At 37.7% G+C, this 16996-nt stretch overlaps 1 protein-coding gene across 5 annotated transcripts in view; it reads left to right on the top strand.

Annotated features, from left to right (window-relative positions):
* The window catches only part of LOC104239244 (sucrose transport protein SUC4-like), a 38516-nt gene that overhangs the window by 2268 nt on the left and 19252 nt on the right, over nt 1–16996 (top strand). For 3 of the 5 annotated variants that reach the window (XM_070162829.1, XM_070162825.1, XM_070162828.1), the window contains exons 2-5: nt 24–766; nt 1448–1511; nt 1592–1635; nt 7850–8009. In XM_070162829.1, the coding sequence (XP_070018930.1) occupies nt 24–766; nt 1448–1511; nt 1592–1635; nt 7850–8008 (1010 nt within the window). In that variant the 3' untranslated portion in view covers nt 8009. Of the gene's footprint in view, nt 1–23; nt 767–1447; nt 1512–1591; nt 1636–7849; nt 8010–8899; nt 9132–15273; nt 15777–16996 lie in introns of those variants that run through there. The other 2 variants (XM_070162827.1, XM_070162826.1) reach the window with 2 other exon arrangements.

The following is a 16996-nucleotide window of genomic DNA, read 5'->3' as shown; positions in this document are numbered from 1 at the left end:
CTTGTGATCTCTATGCATGGTAGGAAAGGATCACAGAAGAACTCGAGTAGCAAATGCGTACTTCTCCTTGTTTATGGCTATTGGTAACATCCTTGGCTATGCCACTGGATCTTACAGTGGCTGGTTCAAGATCTTTCCTTTCACCCTCAGTTCTGCATGTACCGTCAACTGTGCCAATCTCAAGGCTGCTTTTGTTATTGACATTATTTTTATTGCAAGCACTACATATATCAGCATATCTGCAGCCAATGAGCAGCCTCTAAGTCCCAGTCAGGTTGCCCCTCATACTACCGAAGAGATTGGAGAATCAAGCCATAGTCAAGAAGAAGCTTTTCTCTGGGAATTATTTGGAACTTTCAAGTTCTTCCCAGTTTCAGTTTGGGTGGTCCTGCTTGTCACTGCTCTGACTTGGATAGGATGGTTTCCATTTCTGTTGTTTGATACTGACTGGTTTGGCAGAGAGATTTATGGTGGTGAGCCAAATGATGGAAAGAACTATAGTACTGGAGTTAGAATGGGTGCATTGGGTCTAATGTTGAACTCAGTGCTCCTTGGAATAACATCAGTTTTCATGGAGAAGCTCTGTCGGAAATGGGGGGCTGGTTTCACATCGGGAGTTTCAAACATAGTCATGTGTCTCTGCTTTATAGCAATGCTTATAATTAGTGTTGTTCGGAATAACATGGACATTGGTCTGGATCTACCCCCAGATGGCATTGTTATCGCTGCACTAGTAGTATTTTCTATTCTTGGGATCCCACTGGCAGTAAGTTACTTCAAGTTGTATCCTTAAATTCTTATGTTCTAACACATGTATATGTTGGAGAATGGAAAGATTAGACACCTCTAAACTGCAAGTTATCTCCTTTCTCCTGATTATTTATGGACAACCAATTGCTATCTGTCTTTTCATTTCTACTCTATGCCTTTGTTTGAAACTAGGGGAAGAAAGAAAATAAGATGGAAAATGATGGAGAACTGAAAGGAAATTTAAAACTTTTACGTTGTTTTGTTATAAAGAGTTAAGGGCCAGGGAAATAAGTAGGCCGTTTAATAAGCAGTTTATGGGCTCAAGAGAAGATATTTTATTTCTTCTGAAAATTTGGAAACTATCTCTTCCTTTCCCTTTTGTCTTCTGAAACAACGTCAGATTTTGTCAGTCAGTTGACAGCTTGCTCGATTTCGCTCTTTCTTTTCTTTCGAGTAGACAATACTGCGAGCTGATGACAGTTGAAATCTGTTGCTTTTCAAACTTCTATAAGCTGAAATGATATTATTGTGTAACTGACTGAATCTTGAAGCCTATCAACTGTAACATGATATGGAAGGGTATTAGAGGGAGGTAACTATTACAGAAGGCTTTAGCATAAGCACTATATTTATGTTGGCTTGGAGAGAACTTCGTCCAGGCTCTGATTGTTTTTTTCTCCAAACTAATTCTTTGCAGATAACATACAGTGTTCCGTATGCTTTGGTATCCTCTAGGATTGAAGCTCTAGGGCTAGGACAAGGTAGGTCGAACTATGTCTCTTTAGCTTATCCATGTATCAAATAGAAAGTAATGGTTCAATTATTGCTTTCAACCTTGCAGGACTGTCAATGGGTGTTCTGAATCTAGCAATTGTGATTCCACAGGTATCGTTTTGCTCATCTATTCTTTTGTTTCTTTTTATTTCATGTTGCTTCCAAGCCACTAATTCTATGGATCCAAAAAGGGCTTGTCACAAAATTTCAGCCCTTCCAGATGTTTTGAGTGAAAGCACTGGAGAGAAACAGAGGCATAGGAGAAATGATTTTTTTTGGGTATCTTAAGAGTAATGCTGTACCTTGGGCCGGGCCCGGGCCTAAACGGGCCAAACGGGCCGGGCTTAACGGGCCTGGGCTTGGCGGTCCCGGGTGAGGTCCCGGGCTTCGTGGGCTCAACGGGTGGAACCAGCCCGTGACGGGCCTAAGGCCATATGGTCCTGGGCTAAACGGGCCGGGCTCGTGGGCTTAGCGGGCCTAACGGGCTTTTTGATTTCCGGGTTTTTTTTAAAGGCAATTTCTTGTAAACCATATCATGGCTATATAAATAATATATATGTAATATATATGTAGAAATCAAATTATTAAAGTGCTTCAATACATAGAAATCAAATCATTTTTGTAAATTGAAAAAAAATGGCTATTTGTGCAATATGGCCGTTGGTGGTCATTGGAGGTGGGGCCCTCATTTTGAATTTTGAAAAATCTTGTTTTGTAGTATATATATTATACTAGTATAGTATATAATATATATATATATATATATAGTATACTAGTATAGTATATTATATATAGTATGTTATGTATGTATATATTACCTTATATATTTTCTTGTAGTATATATTGTATGTTATGTGTATATATTCCCTTATATATTTTCTTGTAGTATATATTGTATGTTATGTGTATATATTCCCTTATATATTTTCTTGTAGTATATATTGTATGTTATGTGTATATATTCCCTTATATATTTTCTTGTAGTATATATATTGTATGTTATGTATATATATTATAGCTTATAAATAATTGCAAGTTAAAGACCAAAAAAATATTGCAAAAAAATATTCAAGGGCATGTCTTATAATTTTTATTACCAAAAATGGCATATCTTTCTTAGTCTTCCTCCCCCAATGGAATGAGCACAAGAAGGTACTAATACCACCATTAAAAGGGAAAAAAACTAAAAGAAGATATGCCAAAGTACAAGGTACACCATAATCTACATTGTATCTCTATCAAATTTCATAAATCCTTCAAGGTTCGGAGGAAGTTGCGTTGGTGGTGGTGGAAAAGAAGCTTGTTCATCACCACTTCCGGGCGAAGCAGCATCCTCCGCAATTTCTGCCATCATTTCTTCATAAGCTTCATCTATCGCCGGTTGTGATTCCGCAATTCCAAAGTTCCTTCTTTCCGAGCGGATCCAATCTCTAAACAGTACAGATTTTTCCAAGCTCTCCCTCATTGACGCTCTATGATCACCTATTTGAAGTCTTGCTTGACTGAAAGCGCTCTCTGATGCAACAGTTGAAGCTTGAATAGATAAAATATCCCGAGCCATCCTTGCAAGAACCGGGAAATGTTTTTCCCTTGCCTTCCACCATTCCAAAAGATCAAAAGTGCCGTCTGGATTTTCCTTTTCAAGTCCCTGCGACAAATAAACTTGAAGCTCATTTAGATGTGAAGTTTCATCATAATTATCACCTTGAGAACCCCTGAACTCCGTCCAAGATTTAAGTGCTTTTAAGCCCGCAGCTCTTTTAGACGATTGTGAACTAGACGAAGTAGGGGTTGGAACATTTGGCCTAGCATGTTCTTAGGCAAGTTGATAATCATTATAAATTGTTTGAGCATTAATTTTAATTGAGGTTTTTGCATCTGCAAGTGTAGCAAATTCCTCATTTGAAAGATCTAAAGCCTTATAAATATTTGAGTACCAAAAATGAGGACCTCCTAATTTCATTGTAGGATTTAACATTGCAGCAACACCATAAATAGGAGGGATAGGGAAAAAATATTTTTTAAACTTTTCTTTCATTGCATTTATAGCAAGTTGATAAATTTCCCCACCCTCCGAAAATTCAACAAACAAATCACATAGTGCTGCAATATAAACTAAACAGTTTGAAATAGTAGGATAATATTGCCCAGAAAATGCATTTGTAGCAATTTGAAAATGTTCTAAAAAATCTATAAGAATTTTAACATTCGTCCAATCTTGAGTAGTAAGCATTTCATCATCATCCTCACCACCTACCCGAGCATTAAACGTTGCATTAATTGGGTTTCTATATTCATATGCAACTACTAAACTTTCGTACATATAATTCCATCTAGTCGGGCAAGGTTTAGGAACCTTTCTTTCTCTAAGGCCATATTCATCACATTTTTTAAAATATTCTCTTAGTCTACTTCTACGATCTGAATAAAAAAGCCAATTAAGATCCATTCTAACCTTTTTAATTTCTAAATTTAAAATTCGCATACCATCACCGACAATTAAATGATAAATATGACAAATACATCTAACATGAAATATATTTCTAAATGCGGGATTTAGTGTTGTTGTAAGTATGCCTATAGCACTAGTGTTACTAGAAGCATTATCCATAGAAATTGATATTATTTTATCTCTAAAGCAAAAATATCTACAAATATCTGCAACAATGTTAGCTATAAACTTACCTGTGTGACATGAATTAATTATTCTATACGCAATAATGCGTTTTTGCATTGTCCACTCCTCATCTATCCAATGACTTGTAACAGTTAGATAATCACAATCATTACCACTTCTACCAATATCAGTAGTAATAGAAATCCGATTACTTATATGAGTAAATAAATACCGCAAATATTGTTCATATTCATGTTTATATTTATAAATATCGCTCTTAACTGTTGCGCGAGGCCAACCTTTATAAGTAGGATTAAAAACTCTTCTAATATAATGCACCCAATTAGGATTAGAGGGAAAAGAATAAGGTAAGCACATAACAGTAACCATCTTTGCTAATTCTTCACGATCTCTATTAGGATCGTAATATAAAATACCTCCGGTCACAGTGTTAATTCCGGGTTGAACTAGATTTGAACCTGTACTAGGGTTAACCGTAGAATCTACACTTGTCCCCTCTAGCTGCGCTTTCATTTGAAAAAATCTAGCCTTATCTCTAGGGTGTGTTTTTATGTGCCTAGTCAAACTACCCGTGCCGCTACGGTCTCCAGTATATTTATGCGCCATTAATTTCCCACAAGTTTTACACTTAGCCTTATTTTGTTCTCTTACTTGAGTAAAAAAATTCCAAACTAATGATGTTTCTAGGCGTTTAGCAGGTTCTCTATTAAAAGTAGGAGTTTCTACAGGTGGGTCGGCCGGTGCATCAGTTGGGTTATTAACAGGACTAGTAGGTGTATCATCTAAATCCGGTGCTTGGGTTTCATCATCATCCTCATTTTCCTCATTATTTTCTAAGATAGTTTCATTAGGATAAAGAGCATTCATAATTTCATCATCTAATCTTTCACCTGGTGCAACATTATGGCAAAATTCACTATCGGTAAATTGAAAACAAGGGTGATCACTATCAAGAATTACGGGAGGAGGAGGACGTCTAGGTTGACGACTACTTTCAACTTTCTTATCTTTTCTAGGTCGGGGAGCCGGGGGAAGGGTAGTTGGTTGGCCACTACTTTCACCGGTTTTATCTTTTCCCTTACCAAATATTTTTTTCAAAGAAAATGTCATATTAATTACAATTATGCAAACTAAAACACACAAAAATATATTCTTAAAACTTAAGAGTTGAAACGAGTTTACCGGATTGCCGAACAACTTCTTGAAAATTGAAAATCGTTGAAGACTTGAAGACTTCAATTCACTAACTTCACAATTTTTCACGAAGTTTCAACAATAAAATAAGCAATTCTAGTAGAGAGATTGAGAGAGATTGATGAATTGGTGAGTAAAAATGAAAGAATTAGGGGGTATTTATAGTTGAGAAATGGGGAAAAGTGTAATTATATAAAGTTTGGGGGCCAAATGACTATTTTATAAACTACCAAACGGTCAAAAAAAAGCCCCAAACGGCTACTTTTTAAATATGGCCGTTGGGCTGTTTTTTTTATATATTATAGCCGTTAGGCCCGCCAGCCGGTCCCGGGCTAACCGGTCTCGGGCTCGTGGGCTTAACGTTGAAGACCAGCCCGCCTCGGGCTTTAAGGGACCGTTAGGACCGGCCCACCAAGCCCGACCCACCAAGCCCGTTAAGCCCGTTAGGACCGCGGGCCCGGTCCAGTTCAGGACCGGCCCACAGCATTATCTTAGAGAAGAAAAGAAAGGAAAAGGAGAGAAGGGGAGGGGAATAAAGTTAATGATGTTTCTAGCCAAAAGTAGGTGGAAAGGGATCTCTTTTTGTGATTTTTTTTTTTTGTAATGTAATATTTAGTGGTAGAATATAGAGAAAATGTGTCTAGAATCTTTATATTTGAATTAAAAATATCTTATGAAATTCTCTATAAGACACCTTAGAGTACTCTGTATTTAGTACTCGATAGAACATTTACTTAACCTTACTAAAATTGAAAATGAATACCTACCATATTGTTCATAGCCTATGCTCCTATGTAAGAGCATATCTTGGACATTGTTGCTTAATCAAGTCAATGAGAAGTTTCTTCTAAAATCACATGGTGTCACAGCTTCTAATGTTCTTGGTAAAGACTCAAACAGCTTCCACTACCTGCGGGTACAATTTGTGTTGCTCATCTAGCCATTTTTTTTTTCATTTCTTCATTTTGGTTTCTGGCACTTCTCCTCTCTCCAGCAATGGGTGCCACTACTGATCTCTCCGGCAACCATTTATGCACCGCTCCTCTCTGGCAATTGTGCAGACACCGCTTTGCTCTCTAAGATCGTTCAAGCACTGTTCATCTCTACCGAGATAGCCATTACGACTTTCTACATGACGATTGCCTTCCTCTAAACCTTGAATTTCTTGTCGCTATTTTGCCAGTTCGAATTATGCTATGTTCTGTCAGAACAGATCTCTCTCAATGAGTAGTGCAAGTAGCACTTTTTTTTCGGTGTACAGTTACCAACCACTTTATGAAGCAAAGAATTCCAATACCGTTTTTCTTTTTAGTGATTGCGTACTATTCTAGGGAAGTTTCAGCATTGACTTTCTATGTTTTCAAAATAAGCAAACTCAGGTTTGTTTTCCCACTTTGAGTTTGAGGGGACTTGTCAGAATAAGAGAGTCTCTATTTAGATTCAAAAGAAGTCACTTGGTCTGCTGAAAGTCAACAGAAATCAGCTGGATTTTTTCTACAGAGCAAACTTCTTAGTGTCTTGCTTTTTGCTATAGTCAAAATCAGCGTTTCTTTCTTTTGCTTTCGATTCTTTGATTTAGCAATTTAAGATTAAATTTGTTAGATGGCCCTAGGACTTTGGTTTAAAGATTGTGTGGTAGACACACGTCATGAGTTTGGTATTTAAGTGGTAGGAGGGTTATGGGGTGGGTCCATACTCCTTGAGTGTCGACTTTATGCTCCAACTTTGGGATTGGCCAGCTACCCCATAGGGGATTTCTCAGTTACTATTGCAACAATAATAACTATGCCTCTGTCCCAAGCTAGTGGGGAAGAAATTTCCCTGTTATTGGAAAAAAATTATATTTCTTAAATGAACAAAATGCATATTTTGTGTATATTTGTTCAGCAGCATTATAAACTTCCCTGTTATAAAGCTACCCCGGTAAATGAACCTTTCTTGACATTTAAACATGGAACCTAACAGTGTTCGCCTCATTCAAAGGGGGCAGTGATTTGCAGGTTTCCCAAAGTAGGAGGTTAGTAGTGTATATGCTTTGTGGGAGAAATAGTAAGGTCTGGAAAATTATGAAGTACTTTAGGCTTTTCATGGATGTGTTCTTGTATTATAAAAGTTAGACGGTGGAAGAGGAAATGAAATTATGAGTCTTCTTGAAATGTTCACCTCTTTTATCCCACTAGCTCAAATTTTGCTCTTTGCATTATATATAATTCTGGTATGTTCTCTGCCACAATTGAGAGGGAAAAAAAGCAGCAGTTATGATGACAAGTTAGTACTGTCAATCGCTGGCAAATAAATATTTTTATAATATGGAGGCATTCCCTTCTTTTCAGTGAAAAATTTACTAGGCTTAGCAAAAACTTGCAATGATATTGTAATTCTCCGAGTGTTTCCAGGAGGAAAATTTTACTGCACTTTAATTAGCATGCATCTTGTCACTTTCCAGAAGACGTCTAGGCCGGTAAATGAGATTCATTTTGTTATTGTTCATAGATGTTGGTTTCACTTGGAAGCGGACCGTGGGATGGGCTTTTTGGTGGAGGCAACTCACCAGCCTTGGTTGTGGCAGCAGTTTCAGCATTTGCCGGTGGACTTATAGCAATCCTGGCAATTCCTCGAACACGAGTTGAGAAGTCCAAGATTCATGCTTGAGGTATCTATTATCCAAGTATAACTATCAATCTTTGGTCTATAGAGTAGCATTGCAATTATCCTGAGTTAAAGGTCTTTTATTAGGCCTCTAACTGAAAATCTCTCCACCCAATTCCTATTAGGACAACTTGGTGACGGGGGAAATGGATTTTTATGGTTGGGCTGCCACTGAGCCCCTACCACTTTTTGTGTTGGTTTCTTTACCTGGTTAATTCAATTTTCAATAGTAACCAAGCCGCATTCATGTCAAAAGCGACACTCGCATTATTGTGGATAGAAAAAAGAAGACAGAACTTTGTTGAATTTTTACTTATTTTTTAATTGGTGCGAACTGTCACAATTATCCAACACAAACTGCAGCAAGTCAGTGAACATATTTCAAGTATAAGAATTCGGCACAAACATCACCATCACTGCAGTTGATACTGTGCAGAGTAGATTCAGATATATACTCTATTCCCAAGTCCTATTTATTTAAAAAAGAAAAAAGGATACTATGCCCAAGTCCCAACTGCTTATGAAGTATTGCTGGCTTTAGTTTCTTCTAAACAATCCAGTGTACGATGCTCTACCACTTTGATGCACATTTTTTGAAGTGTTTAAACTTGTGTATTGGAAATTCATTCATTTAAAATCCATCCACATATTCATGCTCATTAATTGAGATGCAATTTAAACTTATTTTTATCCTTTAATACTATTGTATGTTCATTTATTTTTCGGAAAGAGCTTTGTTTATAGTAGTTTCATGATTGTAGAACAAAAGCCTATCATTTGCTTATTAACACTTGTAATCAGTTTAATGGGGAGTCCTGATTCTAGGTTTATCTACTCCACCATCCTTTACCTTTTTGTAAACTATCAGCTGACTATATTTTATTTCTGTGGTAGGTTTATTTGCCCTGTCGAAACGCAAGTGTTTCGGAAGCCAAATGTATATAGTTTGAATGAGTCACAACTACTATACCAAAAATTATGGCAGCCACCAAATAATAAATAAGACAATAAAGCAACAACAATAAAAGGAACACCAGAATTTACGAGGTTCGGCCAATTTTGCCTACTTCCTCGGACACAACTAATATTTTATTCCACTCCAAAAATACAAGTGAAATAATACTAAAGAGAGAAGATACACTTAAACAGATGAGAAGGCAAATGAGAGGTGTGTTTAAATCCTAAACATTAAGCCTTCTTTTATAGGGGGAAAATCCCCCCAACTTTTGTTTTCCCACCGATGTGGGACAAACATTTTGCCAATTTCAACAAATCTCCACCTTGGCAAAATTCCACATCTTCAATTTTCTCTCAATAACAAATTTTGGTTGTGTCTTCATCTTCAATCTTCAGTGTTCAACAATGTTGATCAAATCCAAACAATGTTGAAACTTGACCGCAGTCACCACCTTTGTCAGCATATCAGCAGGATTCTCTGTAGTATGAATTTTCTTCACCGTGACTCCACCTTCTTCTATGATTTCTCGTACGAAATGATACCGAACATCAATGTGCTTCGTCCTTGCATGATAAACTTGGTTCTTCGCTAATTGAATAGCACTTTGACTATCACAAAAAATTGTGATACCTTTTTGTTCAACACCAAGCTCCTTTAGCAATCCTTGAAGCCAAATTGCCTCCTTCACAGCCTCTGTAATAGCCATATACTCTGCCTCTGTTGTAGACAAAGCAACTGTTGACTGCAAAGTAGACTTCCAACTAACTGGTGCCTTTGCAAAAGTAAACACATAACCAGTAGTTGATCTTCGTTTGTCCAGATCACCCGCAAAATCTGAGTCACAATATCCAACTACAGACTGATTGTCTTCCTGCTCAAAAACTAACCCGACATCTACAGTATTATGAATATACCGTAGAATCCACTTCACAGCTTGCCAATGCTCCTTTCCGGGATTATGCATATATCTGCTAATAACTCCAACAACTTGTGAAATGTCAGGTCTCGTACAGACCATTGCATACATCAAGCTACCAACAACATTTGCGTATGGTACCTTTGACATATACTCTCGTTCAGCTTCATCCATTGGCGACATAGTAGTACTTAGCTTAAAATGGGGAGCAAGTGGAGTACTAACTGGCTTAGTCTTGTCATCTATGCCAAAACGTTGTAGTACTCTCTTCAAATATTCTTTCTGAGATAAACAGAGTTTCTTTGAACGTCTATCTCTAATTATCTCCATGCCAAGAATTTTCTTTGCCTCACCCAGATCCTTCATCTCGAACTCCTTCTTCAGTTGAATCTTCAACTTATCAATTTCTTCCGAATTCTTGGAAGCTATCAACATATCATCAACATATAGGAGAAGATATACAAAGGAACCATCTTTAAGCTTGCGCAAATACACACAATGATCGTATTTGCTTCTCTTGTACCCTTGCCGCAACATAAACTCGTCAAATCGCTTGTACCATTGTCTAGAAGATTGTTTCAATCCGTACAACGATTTTTCAAGTTTGCACACCATATTTTCTTTTCCAGCAACTTTGAATCCTTCTGGCTGAGTCATGTAGATTTCCTCCTCCAAGTTTCCATGTAAAAACGCAGTTTTTACATCCATCTGAACTAGTTCCAAATCCAATTGTGCTACTAAAGCCAACATAATTCTAATGGAGGAATGTTTTACAACTGGAGAAAACACTTCATTGTAATCAATTCCCTCCTTTTGAGCATATCCTTTGGCCACCAATCTTGCTTTGTAGCGAACATCTACTTGGTTAGGAAATCCTTCCTTCTTTGCAAATACCCATTTGCACCCAATTGCTTTCTTTCCCTTCGGGAGATTGGCCAATCTCCATGTATGATTCTGATGAAGGGACTGTATTTCATCATTCATGGCAATCCTCCACTTATCTTCTTCTGAACTTTGGACTGCGTCTTTATAAGTGGTAGGAACATCATCAGCTACAATTGAGGTTGCACAAGCAACCATCTCTATGAGACGAACAGGTTTCGTTATTGTCCTTTTTGGCCTTCTGGTTGCTATTGATTCAAGTTGTTGTTGAGGTTCCTGAGTTGGAATCTCCTCTACTGGCTCTCCTTTCAGAGGATAATCTTCAGTTGTTTTCTTCTCTGCTTCTTGTGTAGGAAAAATAAATTTTCCCTCAAACTCCACCTGCTTAGAAGCACCTTCATTTTGTTTGGTATCTTCTGTTACCTTATTTACCATAGCAGATTCATCAAAGGTAACATCCCTGCTGAATATTACTTTCTTTGTCATAGGACACCATAAGCGATATCCTTTGACTCCAGAAGTAATTCCCATAAAAATAGCCTTCTTTGCCCTTGGATCCAATTTTGACTCTGTCACATGATAATATGCAGTTGAGCCAAACACGTGCAAAGAGTTATAATCTACAGCAGGTTTTCCGTACCATTTTTCAAATGGTGTTTTGCCATCAATAGCAGCAGATGGTAGACGATTAATGAGGTGACATGCATATGTAATTGCCTCAGCCCAAAATTCTTTGCCCAAGCCAGCATTGGACAACATACACCGTACCTTCTCCAGCAAGGTCCGGTTCATACGTTCTGCCACTCCATTCTGTTGTGGTGTATGTCTAACAGTGAAGTGTCGGACGATGCCATCATTTTCACAGACCTTATTGAAATGATCATTTTTGTATTCACCTCCATTGTCTGTGCGAATACACTTGATCCTCCTGCCTGTTTGATTCTCCACCATCGTCTTCCATTTGAGAAAAATTCCCAGCACTTCATCTTTGTTTTTCATTGTATACACCCATACTCTTCGGGAAAAATCATCAACAAAGGTTACAAAATAGTGCTTCCCACCCAATGAAGGTGTTTTGGAAGGACCCCAAACATCAGAGTGTACATAATCCAAAATGCCTTTAGTATTATGGATCGCTGTACCAAATTTAACCCTTGTCTGTTTCCCTTTGACACAATGCTCACAAAACTCCAAGTTGCAAGTCTTTACTCCTTTTAACAATCCTTGATCTGATAGAGTTTTCAAGGATTTTCCTCCAGCATGTCCCAAGCGCATGTGCCATAGCCTGGTTGCTTCTGCCTCTTTTGTCGTCACTGGATGTTACTGTCGCTGTCCCAATAACTGTACTGCCACGATAGCGGTACATATTATTATTCTTCCGATTAGCCTTCATTACCACTAGTGCACCGGAGCATACTCTCATCACTCCATTTTCTGCAATGATTTTGAACCCTTTTGATTCTAGGGCTCCCACAGAGATGAGATTCTTCTTCAAATCCGGTACATATCGAACATCTGTTAATGTTCTGATCATTCCATCATGGTTCCTTAATCGTATTGAACCAATGCCATATGAGGTAAGAGGGCTGTTATCCGCTGTGTGGATGACTCCATATTCTCCTTCTTGAAATTCCATGAACCAGTCCCTGTTGGGACACATATGATAGCTACAAGCCGAGTCCATCAACCATATGTCTGATGATGTTGATGACTCTGTTGTAACTAATGAGAAGTCTGAATCATCACAATCAGCTACATTTGAATCCATAATGGCCTTTCCATTGTTATGTTTGGCCTTATTCTTCAACTTCGGACAGTCTTTCTTCCAGTGCCCTTTTTCTCGACAAAAGGCACATTCATCTTTGCTGGGTCTGGATCTTGACTTGGATCTTCCCTTCTTTGTCCTCGTTTGATTTTGAGGACGACCCCTCACAAATAGTGCTTCTCCTTCTCCGCCCTTCTGTTTTTCTCGCTTTCTTTGTTCATAGCTGTACAAAGCCGAACAAACTTCTCTGAGAGAAACTTCGTCATTTCCATGGAGTAGAGTAGTTTCAAGGTGCTCGTACTCATCAGGAAGTGACGCCAACAACATCAAGGCCAAGTCACCATCATCATAAGTTGTATCCATATTTTGCAAATCTGTGACCAACTTATTGAAACTGGTGATATGTTCGTTCATTGTGGTACCAGGAACATAGGTGAAGCGAAACAATCTCTTCTTCATTTACAATTTATTTTGACTGTTTTTCTTCAAAAATTTATCCTCTAGTGCTTTCCATAATTTACTTGCAGAAGTTTCCTTTGTGTATGGATATTTCTGCTCTCTAGCAAGGTAGGATCGAATGGTACCGCAAGCAACACGGTTGATAATTCTCCAATCTTCTTCTCCAATAACATCTGGTCTTTTTTCTTCAATGGCAAGATCTAGCCCTTGTTGAAAAAGGACATCTAGAACCTCGCCTTGCCACATCCCAAAATGTCCGGACCCGTCAAATATTTCTACCGCAAATTTCGCATTTGACACAATTCTTGTCATAAGCGAAGATGCCAATGATGACGTATTGTTGACACTTGATGTAGATTCTTCTTGTTTATTGTCTCCCATCTTTGACACAAATATTATTTAATAGCTGACGACACAAATCAAGATTATTTCCTTTCTGGTGTGGAAGATCAGACTAAGCTGCAACCACAGAGCATACTCAGACAGAACCTTGACTCAGTTACCAAGATAAATCTTTTCTGATGTGGAAGATCAGACTATGCTGCAACCACAGAGCATACTTAGAAGTACCTTGGCTCTGATACCAATTGTTGCGGAAGCCAAATGTATATAATGTGAATGAGTCACAACTACTATACCAAAAATTATGGCAGCCACCAAATAATAAATAAGACAGTAAAGCAACAATAAAAGGAACACCAGAATTTACGAGGTTCGGCCAATTTTGCCTACTTCCTCGGACACAACCAATATTTTATTCCACTCCAAAAAAAACAAGTGAAATAATACTAAAGAGAGAAGATACAAATGCCTTAAGAAGATAAGAAGGCAAATGAGAGGTGTGTTTAAATTCTAAACATTAGGTCTCCTTTTATAAGGGAAAAATCCCAACAATTTTTCTCCCCAACCGATGTGGGAGTTTGACAACTTCAACAAGTACAATGGTGCCGATTATTCTCCAGCACTGGGTTTGGCAGGTATTTAATCTTTGCCTGTATCCTGTTGCCTTTTTGACAATTCCTCGATCTAAAGGTTGAAGTATGGTTTTTTTTGTGTGGAGGCAATTGTTATATATAGATCTTTTTTTTTCATTTAATCAGTCAATGCAAAACAGTTTTGCATGAGTTTTTTGTAACCTAACTCATTCCCTCCGTACGTTATGATTTCTTTCACATGTTTATTGTTTTCCCATCAGGTTAGTCAAACTGTCAAAGTGTCCTGGACAAATTTCTGTGTGCTGATTCTCCACTTTCTAGGATAGAGCAAACATCAGGTATCAGTAAGAGACTTAGAGAAATGGAGTATGTTCCTTTGTGCACTCCATTTTTTTCCGAGTATAGATGTAACCCGTAAATGAGTTTTCCCTTCCTATCGCAAATACCTAGAAGGCTTAAGCCAAATAGGTCTAATCCATGCCAACCATACTTGTTTTTGCACCCAAGAGTAGCTTAGCAGTCAATGAGGTGGGTGGGTGAAAACCTCCGAAACCAGGGGTTAAATCCCGTCAAAGACAAAAAACGCTAGGTAATTTCTTCCCATTTGCCTAATCCTTGTTTGGCAGAGTTAACCGATACTTGTGCCGCTGGAAGGTAGCACATAACTGGTGGAATAGTTGATCTAAACAAAAAGCAATAGGTGGAATAATTTTTCTTTATAAAGTCTAATCCATGTATACTGCAAGGATTTATTGATCAGAAGTTCTGGCATGCAACAAATATTCTGTAAGGTAGTCCGTATCAAATCAAACCAAAGAAAACATCAGTCTGTCTAATTAGTTTGATTCGGTTTTTGATTTGGTGTGGTTTTTCCGGTTTTCTTTGAACTCCCCTATATCACTCCAATCTTACTCCTCATGGTTAGTTGTTCTTAACTTGATTTCTTTATGGAAATTGCAACCACATTTTAGCGTGGGTGGCTTAGCGCCAGTAACTACAGATTTCTTTTAATTGTAGCCCGGTAGAAGTTTCATTTGTTATTCCTTTGTCATTTTTAAGCGATTTATAAACTTTTGACTAGCATTCTCTTGATGCTGGTTTACATCAATAATACTTTTCTATCTTACCTATCAAAAAAATATATGTATTTGGGTGTATAAACGCTCAAAATCATACTGTGTTACACAGCAGCAGAGAGTAATACTATTAAGCTAAGTCTATTCCTATATCGACAATATTAAGCTAAGTCTATTCTAGATTGTTTCTTTTTCTTCTATGCACAATTTCAATGCCCATGAATGGGTGAATTTGTTAACTTCATAAAGTCTAAAATCCAACTTTTGTGCTGAATAGGTCCTTCCCGAAGCCCTTACAATCCGCCACTGCGTGTAGTTTGAGAACACTAGACTAGGTTCCATCTTGTTCTGCACATAAATAATGGATGCAAGGTTGGCTCTGTTTTATATGGGATGAGTTGTTCGCAACAAGAGTTGTTCTTTTGTCAATCTGTCCTGGTCATGGAGATGGTGTCCATAGCTAATATCCTGAAAAAGAAGTGATTACAGGGATGGTAATGGGGCGGTGCGGGTGCGAGTGGTGCGGGGCAGCACGTGTTTGAGCGTTTGCAGAGCGGTGGGGGTTTGAGAGTTTGCGGTTGCAGGGTGGGTTCAATTTTTTTCCCCAAAAAAGTCACGCGGGCGGGTTGCTGGTTGGGGATTTAATTTTAATCTTTGTCTTGCTGAGCTTTTGATCATCTGATAGGTTAAAAAAATTAAATCTCCTTTGGTCTTATTTTTCTTTATATTTGTTCAGAAAAAATTGAGGATTTCAATAAAAGATAGAGAGATATGGGAAAATAATTAAATAAAAAAGAAAAGAATAGGTATACAGGAGGCGGTACTAGTTTTTTTTTTTAAATTAAGAAAAGAAAAACGGAAAATATTGTGCGATATACTTTAGGTATTTTTATTTTTATAATTTCAAATTCTAACTTTGGGGGGAGTGTTGGGGGGGGGGGGGGAGGGAGGGGGGAGTGGACGCAATGCTCCAGAGCTGCTACCAGTCGGCCAGGAGCAAACCAAAATGGCCGCTTTTTAAGACATTCACCAAAACTCTCTTGAAAAATCATGGCTTCACTCAATTCCAGCAAAAATAGCGATTTTAGAAGTAGTCATTCAATGTCGGAGAAGCAAAAGAGTCACAAAGAACTCCTACTGGTTTCGAGGTTCTATATGCAATTAAGATGTTGCGTAGATGCTTGTGGCATGTTTATATAATGCAATTACTGGCAAAAAAAAAAGACAATTTTTTTTTTTAAAAAACTGCGGGGCGGGACGGATGGAGTGGGGGACGGGTGGATACGGGTTTAAATGCTATGCAGGGAGGGGCGGGGAAGGTTAAAACAGAAGCTGCCCTGCACCCTGTCGTTCCTAAAAGTGAAGTTGCAGCTGGAGAATACCAGGATCTGCCATCAGACAAGACTATACCAGTTAATAATATTTGTTTGTCAGTAGGATTTATTCTTTTATCAAAAATATTGTGTGTTTAGCTACGTTACTTGATGCTAAATCAAGGTGTGCTGGAATCTCATGAAGTTTGTGCGTGACAGTGGTGAATTGATTTCATAAATCGTGGTTGATGGCTAATAGTTTTGTTAGGAATTTGTTTTTATTTTTTTCCTTATTTAGATTTATTCTTTTAGTCGGAGGAAGATTTCATAAATCGTGGTTGATGGCTAATAGTTTTGTTAGGAATTTGTTTTTAATTTTTTCCTTATTTAGATTTATTCTTTTACTCGGAGGAAGAGTATAATATTAACTATTACTATTGTTTTACTTTTCCTTAAAGGAAAATATATATATTTCTTCCATATTTGATAGATTCCTTTCTTGGAAGAAAATATTGTGGCCTTTATAAATTGAGAATCCTCTTTCACACAACATAATAATATTCACAATGCAGTCTTTAAAAGAGATTTGTTTAGGGAGTTTTTTCTCTCCATAACTTTTTTGTTTAATATTAGTTTATTATATGTTGGTTAATTGACCAAAATCATATTAACGTATTATGTCTCTTT

This window comes from Nicotiana sylvestris, chromosome 11 (genome assembly GCF_000393655.2).
Source record: "Nicotiana sylvestris chromosome 11, ASM39365v2, whole genome shotgun sequence".
NCBI classification, from domain to species: Eukaryota; Viridiplantae; Streptophyta; class Magnoliopsida; order Solanales; family Solanaceae; genus Nicotiana; species Nicotiana sylvestris.
The sequence above is the reverse complement of the archived record's forward strand: the minus strand, read 5'-3'. Positions and strand labels throughout refer to the sequence as shown.